Source organism: Micropterus dolomieu, linkage group LG08 (assembly GCF_021292245.1).
Source record: "Micropterus dolomieu isolate WLL.071019.BEF.003 ecotype Adirondacks linkage group LG08, ASM2129224v1, whole genome shotgun sequence".
NCBI classification, from domain to species: domain Eukaryota; kingdom Metazoa; phylum Chordata; class Actinopteri; order Centrarchiformes; family Centrarchidae; genus Micropterus; species Micropterus dolomieu.
The window spans coordinates 7,194,821-7,221,121 of NC_060157.1; the positions used below are offsets into that span (position 1 = coordinate 7,194,821).

Below are 26,301 nucleotides of genomic sequence, written 5' to 3' on the forward strand. Positions count from 1 at the left end.
CCCCCCCCCCCCCCCCCCCCCCCCCCCCCCCCCCCCCCCAAAATAAATAAAAATAAAAACGACCATCCAAATGCCAATTGATACTGTAAATGGTTCGCCGTCCCCCCCAACCATGCACAGCACGCCCCCCAGGCCGCCGTGGCAATGAGGCAAAATTAACTAGCTCAGTTGCATGCCACCACCAACCCACCCACCCATCAAGGGCTGAGAACTCCAGGCACAAGCCCAGAATAAACCGGAGCACAGCCCTGCCCTGCACCCACTCTGCACATCCCGAAAACTAACATTATACTTCAGTATCCAGAGGGGTCCAACATCTGGCCGACAGAGAAATGGGGAAGCACGGATATGAGGCCAATGAACCAAACCAAGGACGCAAACTGGTCCCTCCAAGCCAACAAGGAAATGCCTCCCCTGGACTCCAATGCATATACTAAACGCCCAGCAGCCAACCAGAGACCTTGCACAGGGAAGGGGGGAAAAAAACAAAAAAAACACAATGCATCAAGATGCATCGACAGTTGCCCCACAATCCCACCACAGCTCTCTAAATCGCAACCGGATCAACCCGCGCAGCGCCCAGAGACCCCCACCCCCAGTAACCAGGGCACTCCACGACCCCCCAAAGCGCAAAGGACCCCAGACCGCATGTCCCGGGGGAAGCTGCGCCCTGCCCTGAGGAAGAACAGCAGAAAGCCGTGCCGGGAAGCTCCCCGCCACCAGGGAGCGATAACGCGGGAGAACCAGGGCAACAGTCCCCCAGCCCAGCCAGAGGCATCTCTCCCCAGAGTGCAGGCAGAGCCAGAAGCCCCCGAGGCCGGTCTCGTCCCCAGACAGGGGCCCAGCCACCCCAGTCAACCACACCCAAGGAAGAGCACCAAAACCCACCCTGACAACACCGGCCATGTGCCCTAGAGACTCCCAATGCCCACACTGTGAGAGAGCCGGCAGGGGGAAGCAGCGGGAGCCCTCACCCCTGCCGAAAAGGGCCCAGGCGAGGAGAGGAGACAATGGGCCCCCAGGCCCAGGGACACACCACCCGCCCAGAAATGAGCAAAAGCCAGAAGCCCGAGTCCCCAGAAAAGATAAGGTGTGTGGTAACTAAGATGCAGTTAAAATTGGAGGGTAGTTGTGACACAGGCACCCCACAACTGTCAGGTAGTGGAGCTACCCATCGTGCCCCTCCCACCCCCCAAGCCCTCTGTGTCTAATGTGTAATTAAAATTGAGGGGCGGCCAGTGGGGGAGGAAGAATATAAAGCAATAAAGCAGCCCCACCCACCAAACGCCCTGCAGCCTGCCTGCCCCCCAGAGTCCTAAGGGTGTATGTAGTGAGACATGACCAAAGGGGGGAAGGTGAAGGAGGTCATAGGGAGGCTAGAATGGTCCTCCCCACTGGGACCAGATTTCTGACTGGCCCCATAATTCAGTCCCGTCCCCCACCCCCCTAAGCAGGAGGATGCCAGGTCCCTCCAGCCCAGGGCTTATAGCAAGAGCCCCTCTAGCACCGGCAGCACCCCAGAGTCAGCGACAACCCCGCCCAGCCCCAGGACGGGTCCACCATTTTAAATAGCCAGCTACTTGAAATAGAACAATCGCAATCGCTGTGCACAAAAACACACATGATTTGACTATCAGTCGACTGTAGGCAGGACTTGGCGATTCTGATTCGACTATGTAAATCCTTAGTCGGGGACAGCCCTAGAATATATACAATACTATTATATTACATTACACAATACTGTCACATGTATTTACTTTGGATGACATAGAAAGTTTAATAACAGTGAAGAGGTCAAAGGCTGCTGCCACACAAATAGAGTAAAAAAGGTACTTGATGTATTTTACACTTTCATTTTCATGAGATACAAGCCTAAATGGAGTACTGATCCTGCTGTTAAATGACCCTCCGTGGGTTTCCACCAATTGTCCAGTTTCACAGAATAGACTTTATATTAAAAAGCAGCAACTGGAAAAATTAGCACTCTGAGTGAGGGAGCCCAAGTGAGACATCAGTGTAGAGGGTGGGAAAGAGAAATGGTTTGCAATTTTCTTCTCCCACCTATCACATTGTAAGACACACACAGATACACATACACAAGCAAATACACTCCAAGCTCTCGTGAGCCCATAACTTCTGTTTCAATCTGCAGTCGCTGAACCATAGACACACCTCATAAATACGACAACTATTAAACAGCTATTCAGCATCTAGAGGGGGCAAGAAAAAGCTACTTCACAAACTTTCTGACATGATGCTCAGCTATGCAGCTGAAGATTATATATCAGAACACAGAACTTCAAAACAGCTGTATTATTTTGGTAAAATATCTTTGTTAGCTAATGCTAATAAGTGAAGCATTACAACCAGCAATTCCAGTTAGGGAGTACATGTAGAATATATAAAAATTATTGCAGGGGCGGGGTGTCAAGAAAGGTGAGGGCGGAGGGGAGGATAATGTGAAACTTTTGGAGAGCAAGAGGGGATATTAAAATTTTTACTCATCCATGACAATATTTTATTCCATCACTCCCTTTCAAGATTTAATGTTAAAAAAATAAAAATAAGGAAAGATCAAATAAAAGCTGGCTTCTGTGTGTGTCACATAGTCATATAGGTGAGTTAGCAATCCTGTCTCTCCTGAATCAGGACTATATTTTCCCCATCAAAGTCAACTAGCAAGAAAAACCAATATGTCAGTTTTTGATTAATTTTTCTGTTATTAGTGATTTAAAAGCTGTTTCTCCAGAGAGTGCATCATTTTTCATCAGCCTGCAGCGGCCTCCACTTTGATTTTTTTCAGCATCATAACAGACAGCAGTACAAAGCTTTCTCTTTCTTGTTCCCATGCTCGACTTTAATTGTACAGTGTTTTTATATTGAACGCTGTGTTCTACGGGACAGCCACACATCTCTTCTCATACAGATTGAAATTCGGCTTTATTAGCAAAGCTGAACAAAGATAGTTATTATGTACATGCAAGTAGGTGAATAAATAGATACATATATATTAAAAAGCAACAATGACCTATATGTCTATATACAAGTCAAGTGTTTCTGTAAATACACATACATCAATACATATGCAATTTTATCTCATTTAATTCATGTTTATTTGAATTATATGGAATCTGGTGGTGTAAAGTTTATCAGAACCCAATAAAATATAAGATTCTGCAATGCAAATGGAAACGGAGGAGCTGCTCGCAGCTGGAAAAGAATTCAAATATCTGTAAATGGTGCTGAAGCAACTCCCATGAACACCTCAGCAAACAAAACAATAACTATAAAATGATGCCATTTGTTTTGGAAATGTAACTGGCATTGTTATTCCAAAGTCACAGTTGAATTGACATCTGACAATGCAAGCATTTTATCATTTCCTGTTAAGCCCCTACATGCTTTGTAACAATGTGTTGGCGTAGACAGGCGTCGGCGACCCAAACAGCATTGTTCACATTCTTGCCTGTGTACTTTGCGTGTACCTGGAGGATTAAACGTGAATCCACTTGGGGGCAAATCAGAACCGGATCATCCCTCGCCGACACCAGATTGTCTTCCTTGACAACCTCCAAATTTGCACATGTTAAACAAACCAAACATAGCGACACCTGAGGAGGTCATGATTTTAATGAGACATCATAACGATCTCGGCAATTGCGGACTAGCTCCAGGAGGTTTACTGTAAACATCCCGCCATAAATCTCTTTTTTTAAAAGTCCGCTGCTGACCTTCTTCTTCTTTTGCATTTAATGGCAGTTGACACACCAACTGCATACCGCCACCACCTGGGCTGGTGTGGTGAACAGTAGATTGCTGCTGACCTACCGGTAGAAGTGATATACTGCCCCAACGTTCATGTGCTGAATTGCATCTCGCAGACATGTAGCGTTAATTTCTGGAGACGTACACAACCTATGCTGATTTATGGTATACTAACTCCAAAACAGTATACTGTAAAGACAGTATACACTATAGTCAGTATGCATTATGGAATGGGGACACAGTTATATATTTATTCTTAGAAGAAAGTAACACATTTGTGCTGTTACTTCATCTTGACAATGATGCAAACATGTCTAGCAGGAAACTGTGTATATTTCTAGTAACTATAATCTGTTAAGTTAAAAAGTAAAACACTGTTTTACTTTGTGCCTTTGTAATGGACTGGTGATGTATTTTCTCTCTGTCACAAATGATAAAGGATAATTATAATGGAGAATGGGAACTTGGCCAGAACAGACTACCAGCTTTATCTTTCTGAGGGTAATATTTCTGTGGATTTGTCTGAAATACGAGGAAGGGCATGCAGACAAAAAGAAACTTTGAAAAGAATGAAGAAAGCAGAGGGGAGAGAAAGAGAAGGTTACTTTGACCAATTATAGAGTGGAAAACAACTATATTCATTCAGTATTGAGGACATGAACTGTTGTTACTGCCAGAAAACATCCATTTGACAAAATGAAACACATCGATCTGGGTGTTTTGGACAACAGAGTTACGCTTATTTTGCGCTGCCCCAACACACCTCTTTCAAGAATTAAAATCTGTGTAAATGTCCAAGTTGTGTAGAGAGACCTCTGGGTAGAAAACACATTTCTGGGGGAGACCAGCTGCCAAAAGGGATCACTGTCTATCTCACAAAAGAAGATATTTTATGAAACACTAAGCATTTTATTTAATTTACACTCAATCCATCCGCTATGTTCTGTTTCAGCACATTTACACTACTTGCAGATTAAGAGAGTATCAAGGCTTTTGAGCACATTCAGTGTGGACTTTAAGCTGAACCAGCAATATTTCACCAACTTCATATGTCAGCACCATTTAAAAAGACTACTGTAGCTCTGGACTATCAGACAGCTTTTCAAATTAAAAAAGACGGAGACCACCATGAGTTGGTTGCTTGGGGCTTGGGTACATTAAGTGGCCACTCCATGTGATTCATAGTTTACAGGCCGTTTGTTTGTAGTAACAGATGCTGCTTCTCTCTCGGGGCTCTTACGGAGTACATGACATGGGAAGAAAGACCTTATGGTAAACACAGCATCTTCACAGCTACCACAGAGTACGATGAAAGGATATGATGGATTCACGGATGCTCCCCCGAGGGGGCACAGTTTTCCACCTAATGATGGTATTATAGCAGCTGGTGGTAAAGCCGTAGCATGAATTACAGTATCCACAGCAGATAAAACCGAATCGACATTGTACCCAGACTCATACAGCAAATTTTTTTGTAATGTTAATTATGGACTGACAGAATGGCATTGTTTATGGAATATGGTTTGCACCTAATGATTTAATTTGATAATTTAAAGCAATGTTTGTATTGTGATATTTAAAAGAATTGGTCAACATTTTGGCCAATACACCATATCCGTTAAATATGAAACTAAAGCCAGCACCCAGATAGCTTATTTTAGACTGGAAACAGGGAAAAACAGCTAGCAGCTTTGCAGGCAAGTAAACACTTGTGTAATGAGTTTATGGTCTCAATCGTTAGTTTTAAACCTTTAATACAGCATGATGGTCTGATGATGATGGTTTATTTGAAAATAGACGATAAAGTGGCATATGCTTTAGGGTGGGACTACCTTGTGAGTGACAAGTTTTTACCATGGCGACCTGTCAATTAGGCTAGAGGCAACTCGTATCCGCTGCACTGTGTACATTTAACCAGCACCGTTAAAAAAGCTTACCATTTGTTTTAAGCCTGTTTGTCGCTAGCTAAAATTAGCATCCCGGTTAAAATCACAGTTAAAGTGAATTACGGTTGCACCAGAATTACTAGCACCACGTCTCGTCCAAATATTTTCACGTCCGGTGCCACTGGTTGCAAAAACATGGCGGCGATCTAACGATCTAAGCCAAACTCGAGGCTTCAAAGTGGCCCTCTAGAAACCAATGGGTGACGTTACGTTGACTACGTCCACTTCTTATATACAGTCTATGTTTGCAGGTAGCGTTATATGGCCACTGGTTTCCTGGCAATGTCACTGTGACGACAAGATGACAGGAAGTCCTGCACACCGCCACGAGACACGATGCTTCTCTCTCTCTCTCTTTCTCTCTCTCTGCCCCCCTTTAACTAAATTGGAAATGAACTAATTCGGAATTTATTCAAGTCTTTCAGCTCTTATCAAGGGCACCACGTGACCCACCCACTTCAAAGAATTAATATAGTGAACACACGGAAAGCTGACACAGATGGAGGTTTAAGTGCAGTGATTTGGGCTTGTTGTGGCAAAGGCTCGTTAATCCTAATTAGTGCCCTTCACTAATGAAACCATTAGCCCTGTTGTGTAGCCAGAGGCACGGTGGGCCACGCTGCTCCTGCTGTTACTACAGATTAACTTGTTTTCATCTTGTTTTGTTTTACCTTCACAAGTGGCCTCTAATAGGCAATAAATCTCAGTCCCATGCACTTTTTTTAGCAAACAATTCTCGTTACGGATTATATGTACATTCAGTTTCAGTTTTATTCACATGGGTTGAGCCTCATTACACTACAACACTTCAACTGATCGAACCAGTGCAGTCTGTTTATCCTTTTAAAATTGCATATCACAGCCACGAATTGATTCTTGAATTAGGCGATACCATTGAATAGTAACTTTTGTAGCTAAGGTTTGCAAAGGCATTTGTTCGAACGTTTGAGGAAGGGTGACCATTAGCCTGAAGGCTGAATACTTGCTAAAATGCTAATGAATTAAAGACAAGACACAGTGAATCTTCGCATACTGCATGTTGCCAGAAAGTCACTGATGAATATCATGAATTATTTGCTAATCAAGCATCATCACGATGTGGCACAGAGTGCTAAATCAAACAGACACCACAGAACGACACAAGGCAAACAATTAATCAGTAAATTATGAAATGATCTTTATGTAACCGTTTCATTTATGATGTTCCCACTGCTCTTCAATAAAAAGCATTTAAAATACTTGTATTTTGCAAATTAGCATTGCATCTGCACTGTAGGAGAAACACAGAAAACACAACCAAATACTGGAATGTGCTGCAAATACAGAAAACAAGTTGCACAGAACTACATAACTGAGTTACCAAACAAAATAAGTTTCCAAGGGACACTAAAAGCTGATGAACATAACTAAATCATGCAATCAGAATGTTGATATAAACTTACCTTGTTTGCTCATTTTCCAACAACACTGACAGCTAGTCAATTTCAGTAACTCCATGAGCCACAAACCATGGCAACAACTCACATTGAAAAAACTTGTCTTTCTTTTCATTTTGTTACTCAGTTCCATTTTGATCAGGGCAGCATGTTTATAATTGGTAGTAATTTCATTGTTTAAGATAAGAAATAAGACTGTATTTTATCCCACACTGGGGAAATTCACTTGTTACAGCAGCTCCAGATACGCCCAGCATATAAGAAAATACACAATAAATTAAAATAGAATAGAAAAATACATAATATAATATAAATAGAAAATTAGAATAAGAGTTGTGTGTACACTATATATACCTTACAGATGTTATTGATATTGTATCATCAATATTAATAGCATGACCTTCTAGCATATTTTGTATTTGGCTGTGTTTTCTCTATTTGTAGCACATTTTTGTATTTGGTTGTGTTTTCTATATTTGCATCACAATTTATAGTACACAGTATTTGTTGTATAGTGTTGTATACTGTTGAAGATATTTTCTTTATTTATAAATTAAATCTCATTTATTTACTTGTTCAAACCAGATCACATGAAGCTTCTCTCAACTATTTTGATGCTCAGGTCTCACAAGGAGTATCACAACTTTAGTTGCTATCACAGAGATGGCTCTGCCCTGGTGCTCAAAGAAACTTCATCAAATAAGAACTTGTGCATCACCTCGGGGCTTTGCAGCCTTATAACACCTGTCTCTGTTTGGAATTGGCCAGGCAGTAATGTGGATCTCTTTAGATCAGGCTGGTGTACTCCTATATCCCATCGTCACTCTTTCTCCTTATTGATTGCCACCTCTCCTTCTCCTCTGCGAGTAATCACTGCCTGGCAGCTTAGGGGAGGATGACAGCGGATCTTGCATTCTGCATACGGATGAGATGTAATCTGTCTGCCATCTCCAGCTGGAAGTGCTATCTGGCAGCCGTGGGGCACAGGAGCGGAAATTACTCTGTTCTGTTCAATCATTGTTCTCTCTTGAACCGGGTCTCTTGGACAGCTGAGAGATGAAAGATTTTGCTTTCACACACACACAAATTGGGGGATGTCCCTTTGATGAGCAGTATCCACTTCGAGAATATTGTTTCAAGGTGACAGTCCCTGAGACCACTGACTTCTTAGTGTCCACCTCTGGCCCTGCGATATTCACTCAGTGACACTTTTTAAAAAGTTTTAAGTTGCTGGATCACCCCTGACATTGCAGTTCTGCAGAGAGCCAGCTAGACATTCTCTCTCAGATTGGTAATCTGCAGAGAGTTGCATGATGAAAGCAGCTCAAACTCAGATGTGACATCAAGTGCGCTCTCTGACACGGGATCGAATGTATATCTGTCCAGTGAGACTAAAGAAGCTTGTTAAAGTTACTTTTCTGTGGGGGGATCCATTGAACATTCAGACTGTTTACCAAGTGCATTTAAGATTCTGTCTGAGCGGTTCAGCTTCAAAAAGAAATTCAGAGCCAAACCACAGCACACCCACCAACCCCTGTCAAAGCCTCCCTTGCTTCTCTTTGCATGACAGCTTTGGAGATCTCTTCTCCGTCTCCCTCCTATATTTGGATGGAAGTGTGATTATGGTCTCTTCTGAGTGGCAGCATCAATTTTACACAGTAGAGCTACAGAGCACAGGAATTAATTACTCCACTTTTCCCTCTTGCTTCCATCGCCTTATGCAATTTCAACTTTGTCTAGTTTCATCTCAAAACAAAAGTCTCTTGTCACTGTTAACACAGGAAATTTCTCTCTTACTTTGTGAAATGTTACCGCTGGTTTAATCACTGTTGCCTGATCAAAACATTTCAGTATCTGTTTCAACACTTAGCTATAGTGCACAATGCATTGTGGACAGGTGTTCTCTTTTTCTGTGCTGTGTGGCATTTACACTGGAGGCATGCAAAACACAAGCCCAGAGCAAGATGTACAACAATGATGTTGCCTCTGTAGTTTGATGTTACATAAAACTGTATCTTATTACAGGAATAGACAAGAGACAGTGGATGTGTATTATAAAGTAAATGGAGTGACAGTTCACATTCAAACACAACAAGCCTCGTGGCTAATTTGAAGCATTCTGTCAACTCTGATGGGATCAGATATTTGTTTAATCCCCTCGCACCCCTCTTTCACTTACTCTGTTTTTCTACCTCACACATCTTACTTTCGCAACCCAAATGTTCTCTTTCCCACTGTCATCAATTGTATGAAACACAAGCAAGACATGAGCGTCACTTCTGCTTCATCAAGTTTTTAATTAGCACAGACTCTCACTTATAATTATCTTCCACTGTCTGGACCTAAAATCTGATTAACTGCACGTTAGTTTCAACAACTTTATGGTATAAGGAAATAATCAGATCCTTTACTAGTATGTATGTAAAAGTATCAATACCACAATGTACATTCGCTGTTACAAGTGAAACTTCTGCATTCAGAATTGTACATAATATATGAGTACAAGTCCAATCTGTTTTTGGAGCGTGTTTTTGTTTTTGGGTATGCAAAATTACAGTTGCCTACTCGAATAAATGTACTTTCCCCCACTGAAAAATGAACAATTAATGCAACCTACACAAATTAGGATGTTTTCACAAGTGAGTCAGTCTTGTTATTAGTTGGTAAAGAGGTGGGGGAATAATGTCAGTGAGCTCTGATCTGAGGCTTCAGGGGGTTATCAGCAATATCTTTACAACAGAACAAAGCACTGCGTCCCTTTGATGGCAGCCCTAAGTTAGGAAACATGATTAAAGTGCTCTAGTTTCAGCTAATCCTCTGAGGGGAAACTTGATAAATCTATGGAGCAGGAAAAAGGACGTGGAGAGCAGAGGCTTTTTTGCCTGTGGAGGGTGGAAGCACCATTTCATAATGTGTCTAGTCATTTGGTCTTTCAATGTAAAGATGCCGTTTCTTGTCTGCATTTAGTACTTAATGAACAAACAAGTTCAGTGGAATGTTTTCAAATGTGCATCCGAAGAATTTCATTCCAGACCGTCTCACTGTTTTGGGGGATGAAAAGAGAGATGACACACTTCACATCTCTCTCATCCTCCATGGTAAATGTCTTTCATGCAAAGTAAAGTGCAATTATCATCCCCATCCTTCTCAATACTAATCATTCTCTGCTTTCATGAGCCTCAAACTATTTCAGGATGTCTCAGTCTCAGACTCAAACATTTTACATTGTACTTAAGCCTTTTTGTTATTTATTACACGTGTTGTAGATTTGCGTGGTATGACAAAGATAATCCCCACATCTGGAGGGTAGGCAATTTGATGAGCAACACCTGCAATGCTGCTCCCAAATCTCAAGGAGCTAGTACTGTAATGATTTAAGACAACGCACACACCCAACACAAATGCTTACTTTAAAACACTGCATTTATTCAGAGGAAAAAAGCCTGATTATATGTAGCCCGGGATGTATTGCACCATTTGTATATTTAGCTACTGTACTTGTAGTATGTAGGATGTAGTTCCCGCTCTTGTCATTCAGTGCCACATTCCTGACTCAATAAAGGTGAGTGGTTTTTAATATTCAGCTGTGCTCTCCCAGATGTGTAATGCCAATGCTGTCAGGATGTAACAGTTGAGCTATTCATCTCCATTTAGCCACAAACTCACCTCAATGGACAAAGGAAACAAATGGCCCCATTTTAGACATAATGGATTTCGCTGACTGGTTGTAAAACCTCACAGAGTCTCGGACGAATTATGAGATAAGATAACTATTAAATTGAGGTCCCTGTCTTCTACAACTAGAATCAATGACTTATTTCTGTATTAGCTAATGGTTCGCTTTGTCTCAGGTTTGAAGCTCGCCAAGACAATTGACTCTGAGTGCTGTATTTTGTAGAGTGGAAGTAGTCTGAACTCGAGCGGCTGATTCAGTCACTCTGCCTTCTCATTATCCTGTGGATCTGTCCTCCTGTTAGAGCCAGCATCTATTTTCGGTGTCTAATTCAGCCATCAGGAATGCTTTTACTATAAAAAGCAACAGCAAAAAAAGCTTGACTGCACAGTAACAATGCAACATTAGACAAAGAAAGGGACAGAGGGACTCTTCTCTGGCATCCCCTATCCATTTCTCTTTTAAAAAGATCAACTGAAGAATGTAGTCATGATTATCCTTTCTAATTTAAAAATCATAATTCAGCCTTTGCCTCTGAGCCAATTATTCCATCCCCTGCATATTTTACACATGTCTGTTGTCCCAGATTCATAAAAAAGCCTCCGGCTGAAACTATTTGAAAGAATTAAGGAGAGAAATTGTTCAAAAAAAATAAAGTGCATACATCTCTGCAGGGTCTGGAGAGTAAGAAAGGAAGGAAGGAAAAAAAAACAACAACAAGAAGCTGTTTGTGAAGTTCAATGGCGCTTTGGTTTTGAAGAGAGGTCCGCACAATAATCCGGTCACGTTTTCATCTTAGCTTCCGTCATACCTCGGAGCTTCCTGGCATCCCACTGAACTTGAACAGTTGTCTGGCCTCCAAGACTCTGCACCTCGGCTATAATAAGTATAGAGGACCAGGACGTTCAGGCTCTCCTCTCTCTGTCTGTATTCCTTCCCTCGTTTGTCATTTTTTACTCTAATGAAGCCTCTCCAGCAGAGTTAAAAACACATTCAAGACCGTGTTTTACTTTTGTACAATCATGATCGTTTCAATTACACAGCATGATGTAACGTTTTCATGTACAGACACAACACTGCAGGAAGGGCTTATTATAATCAAAGAGGAGGCGAAGAGGAGGAAGTGCCAGCAGGCCTGCACCTCAGCTGTTGTTTTTCTATTCCTCATGCTTTAATGATCAAATTCCCCCTGGTGGTTTAAATAAGTCATGTGCATTTTCATCTCCTTTTAACAGCCACTACTTTCTGTTATGACATTCTTTGAACCGTTGTCTATTAACAAAGCTTTCACCCTCAAAAACATGCCTGAATATAAGAACACCTTTTATTAGCAACACGCAATCTGTAAGTAGATGCCTGAATGTTAAATTCAAACTGTTGTCTGTACAGTTTTAAGATACTTCTACTCCACTACATTTCTTAGGGGTATATTTTACATTTTACTCCTCTGTATTTATCTCACACCTGTAGTTAATTTTCAGATCAAGGTTTTACATAAGAAAACGTTAAAATAATAAAGTGTTGAAGATTAAACTAGTGCTTCTCAACCTTTTTTGGCCTCAAAAAAAGCTGTGTTTAGTTGGTGCCTTTTGTCATGTTTCAGATGTCTTATGAGAAGTTCTACCAAACAGACATTTCCTCTCTAAATTTCTCAGACGGCTTTTTAAATAATGATCAGAAAGTAGGTGGAACGCTGAATGAGGCAGAAAGACTGCGCTCTCTCTCACTGGGAACAGAACCATTAAAGTGAACAGATGATCTAGTGAAGAATGAAGGGAAGAGCTGGGTTTTAAACTCTGCTGGTCTTTGATTGCTGGATGATTCTCAGGTGACCAGGTGAGCCACAGGTGAGTAGGTGATTAGCCAGCCAGGAGGAGAGACAGGAATGCCACGTCCAGATAACCAGTGTTGGGTAATATTGTAATATAGGAAAGTAATATAGTAACGTAACGAGTAACTAGGTCTGTGCGATATGGCCAAAAATGTTATAATGATGAAAAAAATCTATATCAATCTTTATAGAAAATGATCATGATCAATTTCAAATCATTATTTCATTCAAGTTTAAAGGATGATTTTTGCTTTTGAGTGAAAGTTGAATAAACCAGGTGGATAATTGTGGTTTTAAACTATTCTTTATGTTGAGAACATGACAAACACTTGCCAAACAGTGGATCACTTAACAAATCTGAGGTAGAACATTCAAAACAATTATGATAAAATCTTTTTTCAACAAATATGCATGAGTAAAATCTTAATAAATAATAAAATAATATAATAATATAAAATAATAAAATCTAAAAAAATAAGTGCTAATTTGTTCGTGATACAAATAAATTAAATCACATATTTATTGAATATTTGTTCAATATTGTTATTGAGGAAGATTATATCACAATAATTATCATTATTGTTTTATTGCCCAGCCCTACGAGTAACATGACCACTTACTTTTATCACCGAGTAATAAGTAATGTTGTTACTTTTTTAAGGAGTAAGTAACTTGCCCAACACTTCAGATAACATACACACACACAGAAGACGAACAAGAGACCAACAAGAAACACAAGGTAGGGGTAAAGAGTTGAAACACTAGGAGCTGAGAGAGTGGCACAGCCAAGCAGGATATTTAATTTCCCTCTACTGACGTATTTTATTTAATTTATTATTTATTTATTTGTTGTATTGGTACTTATACTTCTTCTTTACTTATTTCTTCCATGACTGCCATAAATGTCTATTTATGCCATAAGTCATGCCACACATACTGTAGGCTACGATAATGGATTCTGGTGGCCTATTTTTGGGAAAAGACGCCATTATCATTGCAAATTATGTTTTGTCATCTCAGCTTTCATAATGCAGAGTCTGCGGGGAGAAGCTGTTCGGAAAATGGTCACAATCTGTATGCTTCGATCAATACTTTTTTACATGGAACACACAAACACAGCAAGGGACATTTTCCTCCGTGAGTCAGTGAGCATAGAGGGAACTCTGAATTAACCATGTCACGCGATATACTCACCACAGAGGCTGTCTCACGCCAGAACAAAAGCAATCAGCCTTTATGTAACCAGAGGCATAAAATCAGAGGCATAAAAGCCCTGAAATCCATCAATCACATGGGGCATTGACACACCTACCATCAAAGAGCAAACGTGGCAGAGCAGTGAAACCAGAGATGCCTCTAAAGTAGGCCATAAACTATTCATCCTGTTGTTATACACTGACAACTATCAGGTGTGATGCAGTTTGTACTGATTTCACCTGGCTTCGCCTCTGCTCGTCTTTGCAGGAATCACTGCATGCCTGGGGAAGGAGCCCAGCGACACCTCAACGCTGTTACACAGATAGCTAAAAGGGAAGACTGGCTCCATATATTTCAGTCCAGTCTGTGGATAATTCCTCAGCTGTTTTATTTGTTGTATATATTATTCCTATTTTATCTTCTTTGATTTGATTAGATTTTTTACTACATTCTTTGGTGCTGCTGTGTTAAATTGAATTTCCCCTACGGGTACAAAAAAGGTACATCTTATCTTAACTAAGAGTTACACTCATATACCAAAAGGGATCGCTGTAGTTTTTTAAAAATGAATCAGTGTAGTGACTTATTAATTGCCCCCTGTAATGACTTTGGGTATAAATGACACAGCATGAAGAGGACTTTACAAGATATCTATCCAAACAGCTTGTGCAATCCGCTGTTAAAAGTCTCTACTCAGAATCAAAGAGCGCCGACAAACCTCCGAGCTGCGATATCGGCACTACGATTGCAAGAGCCAGAGAGTGGGATGCAATTTATTCAAGTGTATAATACAAGAAAACACTACAGTTCATGTTATTGTTCTTCAACACACTCACAATTTCACTCTCTCTTTTTTGTTTTTAACCTAATTCCATGCATTTGCTCAACTCTCACACTTAAAGGTGCTTTATGCATAGTGTTGGTTTTATTACACCACTAATCCCTAAATAAACAACATGAAATTGGCATTAACCATTGATTTACTAATTAAACTAAGGACATGCTCAGAATAGGCAGCTACTTTGTCTTCCTCCTCCACATGCACGCACGCACGCACGCACGCACATACACACAGTATATCGATTCTTAATCACTTTAAATGAGATAGTTCCCATTCAGACTGACAGAAATTCTGTATGTGTTAATGGTTTTATCTTGATTAAATGTGACTGTAAGGAATAAATCACTCCGTTTGTGTATTACAGTATTTATGACACTGTAATACATACATATAATACATATGATTCAATAATAATAAAACTGATCAATAACGTGATAATGTTTGATGATGTTAATGTTTGATTTTGCAATCCATTACAACAAACCCACAATTATCACAGTTTCCTGGGCTGCCACTAAGAATTATTTTCATTATCATTATTTTCTTAATTGCCGGGTCACAAAATAGTGGAAAATGGCCACTATGATTTCATTGAGCCCAACATAATGTCTTGAAATTTATATTTTGTCCTAACAACAGTGCCAAACCACTTTATTATAATGTAAGTGGAAAATCAGCAATTCCTCATATTTGAGAAGCTGCAACCATCAAAAGTTGTAAATTGATTATCACATCGTCAGGTCCATTCATAACAAAAACTAAACATAGCAAGCTTTACACAGGTAGTATTTTGGTGCAGGGCAACTGTATTGGATTGCATAATATTGTACAGTTGTTGGTGCTATTGTATTAATCACCTGTGCACAAGCACTGCAAGCTTTTGTGATCCTTGATGTTGCAGTTGCACTGGTTAAACCTGGTTAATTGTGCATACATTTGCTCATATGAAGCTTTGAAAGCACTGAATTAGAGCAATTTAAGCGATATGGCACCTCATTCTTAATGTTGTGGAAATTAAGTCAATATGTGCTTTTTTTTCTTACTTGTTTGTGGATTAGCCATTGCTTATTTTGTTTTTGGAATGTTTTAAACAGATCAACAACACACATAAATATTCCAGCTTGATGACTTAAACAAAATTTGGACTTTCTGAGCATATTTCAAAAATTCTTATACTATTCCTTTTACATATAATCAAATGTGCACAATTGGAAAATGGAACATACATTCAGTCAAAGAACTGAAACTGAAATGAAGAACAACAAGTCTTCACTGCACTTTACCCAGTGTTTTTTTTAAAAAAACACTGGGTAAAGTAACACTGGGTTCTAATCTGTTTTACACTTTCTGTAGTAGCTAAATATGGTGTTGTCTATCCACCTGCGGAACTTGGACACAGCAGTGTAGACTCCAGGAAACTGGGCATCAGCACATCCTTTCCCCCAGGACACCACGCCATAGACCAGGCCCTCACATACAAGTGGACCCCCAGAGTCCCCCTGAAACAGCAGGACATGTGTATATAGAGAAACAAATATATTTTTTTCCTTTTGTTCAGACTGTCAGTGGAATATATAATAAGCATATCTATACACTGAGTTAAAAAACGGAGGTCCTCTTACCTGACAGGCATCCTTTCCACCAGTACTATAACCAGCACAGAGCATGTTTTCTGTGATCCTGCCATCAAAGGACACACTGCTGTTGCATTTTTCTGTGGAGATAATGGGGAGTGTGACAGTGCGGAGGGTGGATGGGATCTGGCCTCCACTGGGGCTGGTGTATCCCCAGCCTGACACTCGACAAATTCTGCCCTCCGCTATGGAAACGCCCTGCCGGGGCAGTAGGGCGATGGAAATGTAGCTGTTCAGATAGACCGGGGCCTTCAGCTGGAGAGATGGATGGATGGACAGTATGATCAGTAAACTAACTGAAATGAACTTGGTCACGGATGGAGTAATACCCTTTAAAAAAGACCAGTAGTTTACATACCTTTATAAGCATAATGTCGTTGTTGTCTGTGGCTCTGTTGTACTCAGGGTGGGGAACCAAAAGCTGAGGCAGGATTTCTTGTTCTGTGCCCTCATAGATGGACAGAGAGTAGTCCCCAGCCACTATCACCATTTTGTTTACCCTGAGATAAAAACCAATTAGGGTCATGTAGTGCAGGTATAGTAGGTTCATTTTTAAATGGTCATTAATAGTAAAGGAATAGTTCAACGTTTTTAGATCTGTCTGGTAAATAAGACGCTACAACCAGATTTTAGTGCCTAATCAATTGTTAAAATTCCTAGCTATTATTATTATTATATGCAACCAGGTAATCTACTTTACTTTTTTCATCAGGTAAGTCCCATATAGATAGAAATGTATTTTTTAGTAGACAATTAAATAAATATAGTAATTATACATAGGAAGATGATAAAACAAATCAACATGAAAACAAAACCATAATAACTAAACGGACATAAAGAGAATGAAACAATAAAATGTACAATGGCAGTAAAATATGAACGATATCAGTGTTTTACATAAATTATGAATTATTTTTTAGGCACTACAGAGTAGATTCTGTCGTTTTACTTTTTCAAAATTTATAAATGTAACATAAGTCTAGATTTAATTTTGATCCTTTCCAGTCAGCTTTACTTTCACCACAATTAAACTTGTCAGAGCAGGAAAAGCACAGGTATAAGTAATCGCATTAATAATGGCTCTGTTCCATTTGGGTGTTCCAGTAAGTAAATATTGCCTATCAGTGTACAAACTCTAAATTTATTAGTTTTCTAAAAGCTAATAATTTGCTATTGCAAATAAGTAGTATATAAACATGATTTAAAGTGTGTAACCGTAAATCCGGGAACTTAACGCTGACAACCCAGTTCATTTAACAAAAAGCCAATATCAGCTTCCTGATGTACTGTTGTAACCTCAGAGTTTGGATTTAACACCAAACATTGTCTAAAATGATTACTTCCCTATGTGCCAAACTGTTTGTGATCTACATGAAAGTGTGTTGTCAGTGAGGCTTGAGGCTGTCATATGCTCGTGTCAGATTCCAGTACCACAGAGCTCCATTGTTACTAGCTTGCTTGTATCACTTTCAACACAGCATTTAAAAAAAAAAAACACAACTAAATTTGTGAGGAACTCGGAGTAGAGCCGCTGCTTCTTTGTATCAAAAGGAGCCAGTTGAGGTGGTTCAGGCATTTGGTAAGGATGCCCCCTCGGTGTCTCCCCAGGGATGTGTCCCAGGCACATCCAGCTGGGAGAAAGCCTCGGGGAAGACTAGGACTAGGTGGAGAGATTATATCTCCACACTGGCCTGGGAACGCCTCGGGATCCCCCAGTCGGAGCTGGTTAATATGCCTTGGGAAAGGGAGGTTTGGGGTCTTCTGCCGGAGCTACTGTCCCCGCGTCCCAACCCCAGATAAGCAGTTGAAGATGGATGGATGGATGGATGGATGGATGGATGGATGGATGGATGGATGGACAATAAAATTTCAAAAAACACAACATTTTACAAAATACAACATTTCAGAATATGGAAAAGGTGGGACAACGCTTCTTGTTTGTGATTGGACAGAACCCAAATCCCTAGAGTTCAAAATCCCTGGAGTTCAATGTCATATCTTGTTTCTATTGTGTACTACTTTCCATGTCCTTGCCCGAATTTTAAACTGAGTTTAAAAGGATAGAAGAGGAGATTGAAATTATGAGGGAATTTATAAACAAAGGATATTCACAAGTATTGTCCCTCTCTTTCTGTAATGTGAAATGTCATGTTTTGTAAAATTCTGTTGTGTTTTGGGAATTGATGTGTTTTCTCAAATATCGTGTTTTATGATATATCACTGTGTTATGTGAAATATTGTGTTTTGAACATCTGGGTAACTGTACATTGTATGTAATCCTGTAAACACACATTTACATGCAGGAAAGTCAAGTTGAGTTGAACATCATGTGTCAATAGGCCTTTTATTGCTGCATACAACTTCCTTACAAAAAGCAAAATCAGGAGACAAAGGTGTAGCACCTCGGGTTTGTTTTACCACTTTATCAAGTTTGTGTTTCTGCATGAGGTTAGGTATCTTTAATGCTCAGCGGAGGTAAATCAAAAGAAGAAAAACTAGCTCACCCCACATTGCAGTGTGCTGCTGTGATTACCCAGTACTTATTTATCAAGGAGCCCCCGCAAAAGTGCTGACGCTCCGTTGTCTGTATCGACACAATGTACTTGATTGAATGTGGAACTGGTGCATATCCTCCCACTATACGTTCCTGTGCTGTGGCTTGACCTGCGACATGCACAGAGGGAAATAAAGACAAGTTTAGATTGGATTCATAGAGAGAGAAACACATAGTCCGTAAGGCTTTGTGCAAACCACACAGTTCCTAAATTATTACTGCAGCATCAGCATGAACAACACAAGTCATAAAGAAAACAACAGTTGACTTCATTGCACAGATGCTTCTGGCTTAGCAAATCAATAAATAGCAATCTCATTGCTGAGGAACATTGATTCACAGTGAGGATGAGTTTCACCATCATTATCTATCTGAAGTTACAGTTTTTCACAATTGTTTACATGTTTCCTGAATCTTTGGTTTATTTACACAAAACTCTAAACACAAAATACAAAATTGCATTCAAAACTTAAATTCAAAATGACAAAACACACACATCATATCAACAGATTTTTCCACCAACACAAAACACTACTATGAATAACTTATAGATTTATTTATTTTAGAATAGATTTATGCCTTTTGCATTTTTAGTGCCACACTGTAGCCAGCTGTAAAATATTGTATATATACTCGAGTATATATAAATAAACACAAATGCAATACACTTTTTTTCATGTTCTCCCTGGTTATAGTGGGGAAAGAACATGCTGGGATAACAGATCCAGCCGCCGAAAGCCCCCACATCAACTTCACCACATGCATCTATTGCCTGGAGAAGAGGCACGCATATGAGGGGATGGCAGTCATACTCCTTCCATCGCCATGCCAAAAAAACCTCTTCAGCTGTGTTTAAGAATGGGGAATACAGTGGGAGGTTTAGAACAATAAATTGTGGGTGGTCAATGAACCAGTTGCGGAACAGAGCAGCCTGGTGGAAACTTTTGTTGTCCCAGATGACAACACACCTGAGCTGCTCTGGTCTACCGCTCTGCTCGGCTGGCATGAGGATGCCATGTAGTGTGTCCAGGAATGTGATGAGAATGGCGGTATTGTAGGGACCAAGTTTGGCATGGTGATGCTTGCTAACAGCTGTGCACACGCTGTCCAGGAACATTCACAATGGTACAATAAAAGTCAACTCATGTTTCAGTAGATAAATGTGTAAATAATAGTCGCAGCAGGAGGAAATCCTCGGTTTTCATTAGCAGTAACTTCATACAGCATTTTTTCCAGGAATGTTGCCACCGTTCATAATATATATAAATTAATATATAAATTTTATATAAATACTTTATCAGTGGCCCATAAGCTCAGTCACCGTTCATTCTGTGACAGATTACCCCTGATTCCACTAAAGTTACCTCCTCCATGACCAACTACATCAGTAAAATGCGAACTATACATAAATGCAACAGTACTATTAATCAAATAATATAATGTATAACACTCACAAATTCTGTTACGGGTAGTTAGAGTGTAAACATGTCTTATGGTTGTCATAAGGTTGTCATAAGAGAAAGATACAAAGCACTCAAATGGATCAGCCCCTTAAAAATGTGATTTACTTAAACTCAATTAAGAGTGCACTGAGCCTGTCATCCCTTCAGAGTTCCCAGGGCTGCAGCTACCACTGAGGACACTGAGGTGACATCCTCTGTATTATTTCCTGGGAGACTGGAGGTTTTAATAACTTGTGGAGCACTTTACATTCTACAATTAAAATGTACATATTTTCGGTGTTTCATAGGCTGAATTCAGTACTTGAGTACAGTTAATATGTTTACATTTGACATAAAACCCAAAGTCTACATCACAGTGACTGAGAGCCATTTCAGACACAGAAATTCCATCAGGGATGAAACAATACCCTCTCATTATAGTCCTAGTTATTGATCCCAAGCCATAATTAGCAGCAGGGGTGGTGTCAAGAGCAAAATAGTAACTATATAATATACAACCCATGGATTGGGTGTATGTGAGATAAAGACAGACGCATACAAAGACAGGTGCATAGCAAAAAGTAAATTACAATGTTATCTGACCCTAAAAAGAGGATTCACAATGGCAAATTACCTGAGCACAATAAATTGTCCTAAACTAAGAAAATTGTTGACAACATACAGACTGAGTGAACACAGCCTGGCTATAGAAAAGGGTCGCCACAGACAGAGCTGGCTACCACAAGAGGAGAGACTCTGCTCCTAGTGTGACACAGGACAGGTAGAGACAGAGCTGCACTTTATAACATCATGCCCTAAATATAAAATACTAAGAAAAAAATAACTTTTCAAACATTTCCCAAATATACCCCAAATTCGAATTTATATCAGACATACTGAACAGAAACTCCCCTATTTTACTGGGAGAAATGGCCAAATGTCAAATATTTGCTGCAAAATATATCTCCTCATGCCACAAACTGAAGACAACCAGTGGAAACTCAGACTGATAAATAATGGTATTAATTTTCAAATTATTATTATTTTGATTGTTTGATATTTTAGTAATTGTTCCTTTATTTGTATTTAGTAATTAAATTTCACATTTGATACTGATATTTTATTTAGTTTTTTTTAAAATTAATGAATTAAATTTTTATTTTTTGTCTATTAATACACACACTCACACATTACTGTTTCATTTATTTACTTTTTATATATATATATATTTTTTATTATTATTATTTTACACAACTTTTACTATTTTATTTACTTATTTAATGAAATAAATAGTTCTTATGTAATTTATTAATAGTTTTGGCAATATTTTTGTTATACATTCATGCCAATAAAGTTGATTTGAATTTGAATTTGAATTAGAAAGTGTTATGTAATGACCTCGGAACTGAACCTTGAACAGTGGGTCTCCTATTGTGTGTCCTGTGAGCTGAATTGAATTTGGTTGCTGCACACCTTGCTAAACTGCACACTGTAGCAAGTAAATGTTTTTCACTACTTTCTGCTAATGTAGTTAGCTTCCATTAAAGGTAAACAGTATGCTAACCCACAACTTAGCTAACATTAGTTACACTACTTGCTGTGTCATTGTTCGCTCTATATCATAGTTTTTGTCATGGGGTTTGATTTCTCCAGAATCACTTAATACACCTTTAATGCAGACAAATCAGCTTTTTTTTTTCGATATTCTGTTCATGCAAACAAGCTAAAATTCGTAAAAGTTTATCTCCATCTCAAGCATTGTTTGTTGTGAAATAAAGCAGTTCTGTAAAGTCCCCTTTACAGTATCCTTGACCTGATCAAGATGTTTATCAGTGTCCTTTCATATTGCCTCTTTGCGACATATATATCAGGCACAAAAGGGGGTGTTGGTCACAATTACTTATTGTCATTTTGAACTTGCTTTCATCTGTTCTTCCTGAGGTTTCACATGGGACAGAGGTTGCATAGCTTTAACTAGAAATCCTATATGCAATATATTTGTCCCAAGTCATTGTGTTTCTTCTGCACTGTCCCTGGCAAACATTTTTTAAATAAAATGAAAAACTTCTTGTAACAAATAAACATACTTTTATCTCAAACATTTGAGTTTAAAAGCTCTTTATCTCAGAATGATATATCTTTGTTGTACTGAGCAACGGGGATTTCAAACTATGTTACTGATTGTACTAAAGTTTAAAAAGAAGCTTTAAAATGTACACAATCAGCAAATTCAACAAACTACAATCAGGTGTATTTGCAGTACACAGCCTTTCATCACCGAAGTGTCATTACAAAACAAATCTGACTAGATCTTACAAATATCAAAAAACAAATAAAACAGTAATGCCAATTCTCCTCTTGACTCTTGACTATGACTCTGCTAGCTCAGTCATGCCCAGATAAAAATTGCTCTGAGTCACACTTTTTTGTCAAAAGACCTTCTCAGGGGAACATCAGATCTGAAAGTGCCACAGATTGCAGATAAAAGGGATATTTTAAAAAGGGATGCTGTCATAACATATCACATTCATACAGCCAATGTAAATACACATTCAATTTATGAACCCAAAACTGTGAGTATGTTGTTTTTCAGGATTCATCATAACTTTACCTGTCTTTGTAATCAAGAGGATTAACTGTACTTAAAGCTGATTCATGCATACATAAATAAACTGTAAATTCAAGATAAAAAAAGCTTACTTACAATTTACGGCCAGGACTTCCAACAATATAAAAAACAATAAAAATGGCAGGTCCATAATGAGATAATGGGAAGAGCAGTCTGCACGCAGAGAGAGGCTTCACCTGTGTGCTACTTGTCTAATATTAACGAAAGGCACATCACACCTGCACTCTCAGGTTTCTTATAGTTCCGATTTCTGTTTCCATAGTCACCTCCTTGTTCAGGACCAATATATAATTGAAGCTACAATCACCCAGTTTAATGTCACATATATGGTGAAGCAAATACTGTGTTTATTGTGTTGTTATCATTCTGCATGTCAGAACCTCCTGTAAAGTTTTATTATGTTATTGTACAGGTACTCAGATTTATGTCCAACATTTAACAGATTTCAGCTTGTAATTGTAGCTCCTAACAGGGATCAAATTGTCCTATTTGAAAGAACATACAGTAGGGGTCTCTGCAGCTCTACATTTTTGTACAGTTTTCCCTCACTCATTTTACCCAGGAAGGATTATTAAGGGTTTTTCAGTGATGGCAAGCAGCAGAAGCTTTTGTACCCGACCAGGTCAAACCAGCACTGCTGTTCCACATTTATTCTAGGGCCAGGTGTCATTAAAAATTGAGCACAGCAGGCAGGCAGGAATCATCAGTGCTACCTTCCCTCTGTGGAGTTCCTGACCTCCGTTGGCTAATAGCCCTCTCTGTTGCCCTCTCTGCTACTGATAGCTATAGTCACGCTCTTGGTAACTCTCACGTCCCCTGAGAGCTGACCGCTGCCTTTTTTCCACATGACCCGCTCCTCAGTCCAAGTGCTGTCATCATTATATATGGCTGCCAGCTCCTCATTCTCACATTCATCTGTCTGGCCCAGGACTAAAATGTTATCTGTATACGACAAACCACAATTCTCTAATCCCTAAAAGTCTCCTCTTTTTTAAAATATACTCACTTCTTATATAATTCTCAGCTCTTTATCGATACAGGCTTTTCTTGTTTCAGTAAGTTTAGAGGCACAGTTTTGTTTGATTGATTTTATTATGTCTGTAAGACTTTACAAAGCAACAAATCTTATCAGGGCTGACATATTTCTTGAATATTTTAAAATGTACTTGAGGATTGCAAGTGTCTGTTGTGACCTAAGGGGGAAAATAACAAAATGTTTTACTGGAATGGAGACATGTAGATCCTGAGATGATCTTGGTTTACAAGACTTGGGTGACGCTGATGTGTTATCAGTCCCAGTATCACATGTCCAACAGTACATGTGACCCAGCACTGGCTTCCTTACCAAATCTTATGCAATTCTTCCTTGAAAAAAGGTTACAAATATGTTCAGCTAGCCAAAGGGAATTTCCATTATGTATACCAGTAAATAATGTTTTTTTTTTTTTTGTTAACAGTATTATAGTACAGTAACACAGTGATACAGTAAAGGGCTTAAAGCAGAAGTAAGGAATTCTTTTAAAACAACTTTTTGTTATATTTACTAAAACTGTCACTATATCCTCACAGTAGTAGGGGAGACTGGGGATGGTTGTAACATTTTTGACATTTCTATCTGTATCTCGGAGCTCTTTTAAGCAAGTCCATTCAGAATGTGATACAAACTAGTAACATGTGCCTGCTATTAAATGGTGTAACTGTAGCTCTGCAACACAGACAGAAAATGCCTCAGACACAAGGAGTAAAATGTTACAATTCACCCTATAGTCTGGGTTAATTTTAACATACCCTGGGGTGAAATGTAACATTATGTAATAAGGAAAATGAGAAAAATATGATTGAAAGCTTTTTATTCAACACTTAAATTATTATTTATTTTTTAAAACATTATTAGTGTGTGTGTGTGTGTGTGTGTGTGTGTGTGTGTGTGGGATTATCCAAGTATCTTAGTTACAGTCAGTCATTGTAGTGACATAGTAGTAAATATAATAATAAATTTAACAAAATGTGCACCAACTGATTTTTAGTGTGTGTATTTGTGCTTGTTTGTCTTGCATTGTTCCAGCTGTGACACACATTTGGCACTTCACGTATTTTTGTCAAATTCAGTGAATTTGCTTCTTTCTGCTGGCTGTCTGTGTGTCCGCTGAAAAAAAGTCAGGTGTTTGTACACAGCCCTGGATCTGTAAATGGGAAACTGGCTCAGACCGAGTCACACAACACTCCAGCCATGATTTGTGTGTCAGGTCACGTTAAATAACTTGCCCACAGACATTCAGCTTACTTTTTAGTTGGCCAAGATATGCTGTTGTAAGTATCACTGTCTGGAGCTGGTGATAACATACTTAATGTACTAGTCTATGATTTTAACCCATGTGAATAAGCTCATCACAGAAAAACGTGATTGGTGCATTGTAGCTTGTGTCATATGGGATTTTAAGTTTTAGAACCAGGGACGGATCCATGATACACCAGCAGCACCCGCACAACCTATGCCACACTTTATGTAAACACGATTATTGATATTAATATGTATTAAACAATAACTTTAGTAAAATAGATGTAAAACAGAATAAGGTGTTGCTCTTAGGAGGAGGCTGGCTACAAGAAGCATAGTAGCACAATGGCATTAGCATCCTTGTTCTGGCGAAAATTATTAGATGTAACTTGTATAAATGAATGTATTAATGTAATATTCTAACATTTAATAAAAACTATAATGTTCATTTAAAGGTACAGTGTGTAAGTTTTAGTGGTATCTAGTGGTAAAGGTTGCATATTGTAACTATGCTCATGGTGCATTCGCGTTTTTTCTAGGGATGGCCAGATGGGGCCACTGAAAAACCTGCGGTGGTACACTAAAACCAAAAGCCATAACTGGATTCTTTTATGCAGTATATAGACTAGTTGAAAACTACGTTAAAATATGAATTATGGAATCACAGACTGATAAGACTAAAACCAGTTCAATTAACATTTTGAGTTCCATAAAAATCTGTTTTAATGTGTTATGTATCTGTATGCGTTAGGCAATTGTTCTTCAAATACACTAGTTGACCTTTTCCTCAAAAAAACAACTACAGCTTTTATTTGTTGGAATGCACTGACTGCAAAGAACAAAACATTTACTGGGAACAAGCCTTCTCAAGATTACAGACATCACAGAGCATACATATTTTTCTTTCATACTAGACTATATAATGATTTAATTGAAATAAACAATATGTGTCTTTACAGAGTTGTATAATTATGTATTAACCATACTATTTCATAAAAATGGTTTCAAAACAATACCAGTAAAACTACAATACTCTCTCTTGCTACTGTTTTTAACATGTCAACAAGCAGCATGG

At 39.0% G+C, this 26,301-nt stretch overlaps 2 protein-coding genes across 8 annotated transcripts in view; one reads left to right on the forward strand and one right to left on the reverse strand.

The window, feature by feature from the left end:
• LOC123975176 (basement membrane-specific heparan sulfate proteoglycan core protein-like) overlaps positions 1 to 26,301 on the forward strand; it is a gene marked incomplete at its 3' end in the record, with an annotated part of 647,231 nt that overhangs the window by 521,058 nt on the left and 99,872 nt on the right.
• On the reverse strand, positions 16,018 to 23,078 carry zmp:0000001088 (trypsin-3). The gene is made up of 5 exons (XM_046056471.1): positions 23,024 to 23,078; positions 18,828 to 18,987; positions 16,682 to 16,823; positions 16,312 to 16,578; positions 16,018 to 16,188 (listed from the first exon to the last, which is right to left on the reverse strand). Exons 1-5 carry the CDS (start codon positions 23,076 to 23,078, stop codon positions 16,018 to 16,020), a joined length of 795 nt encoding a protein of 264 aa, XP_045912427.1.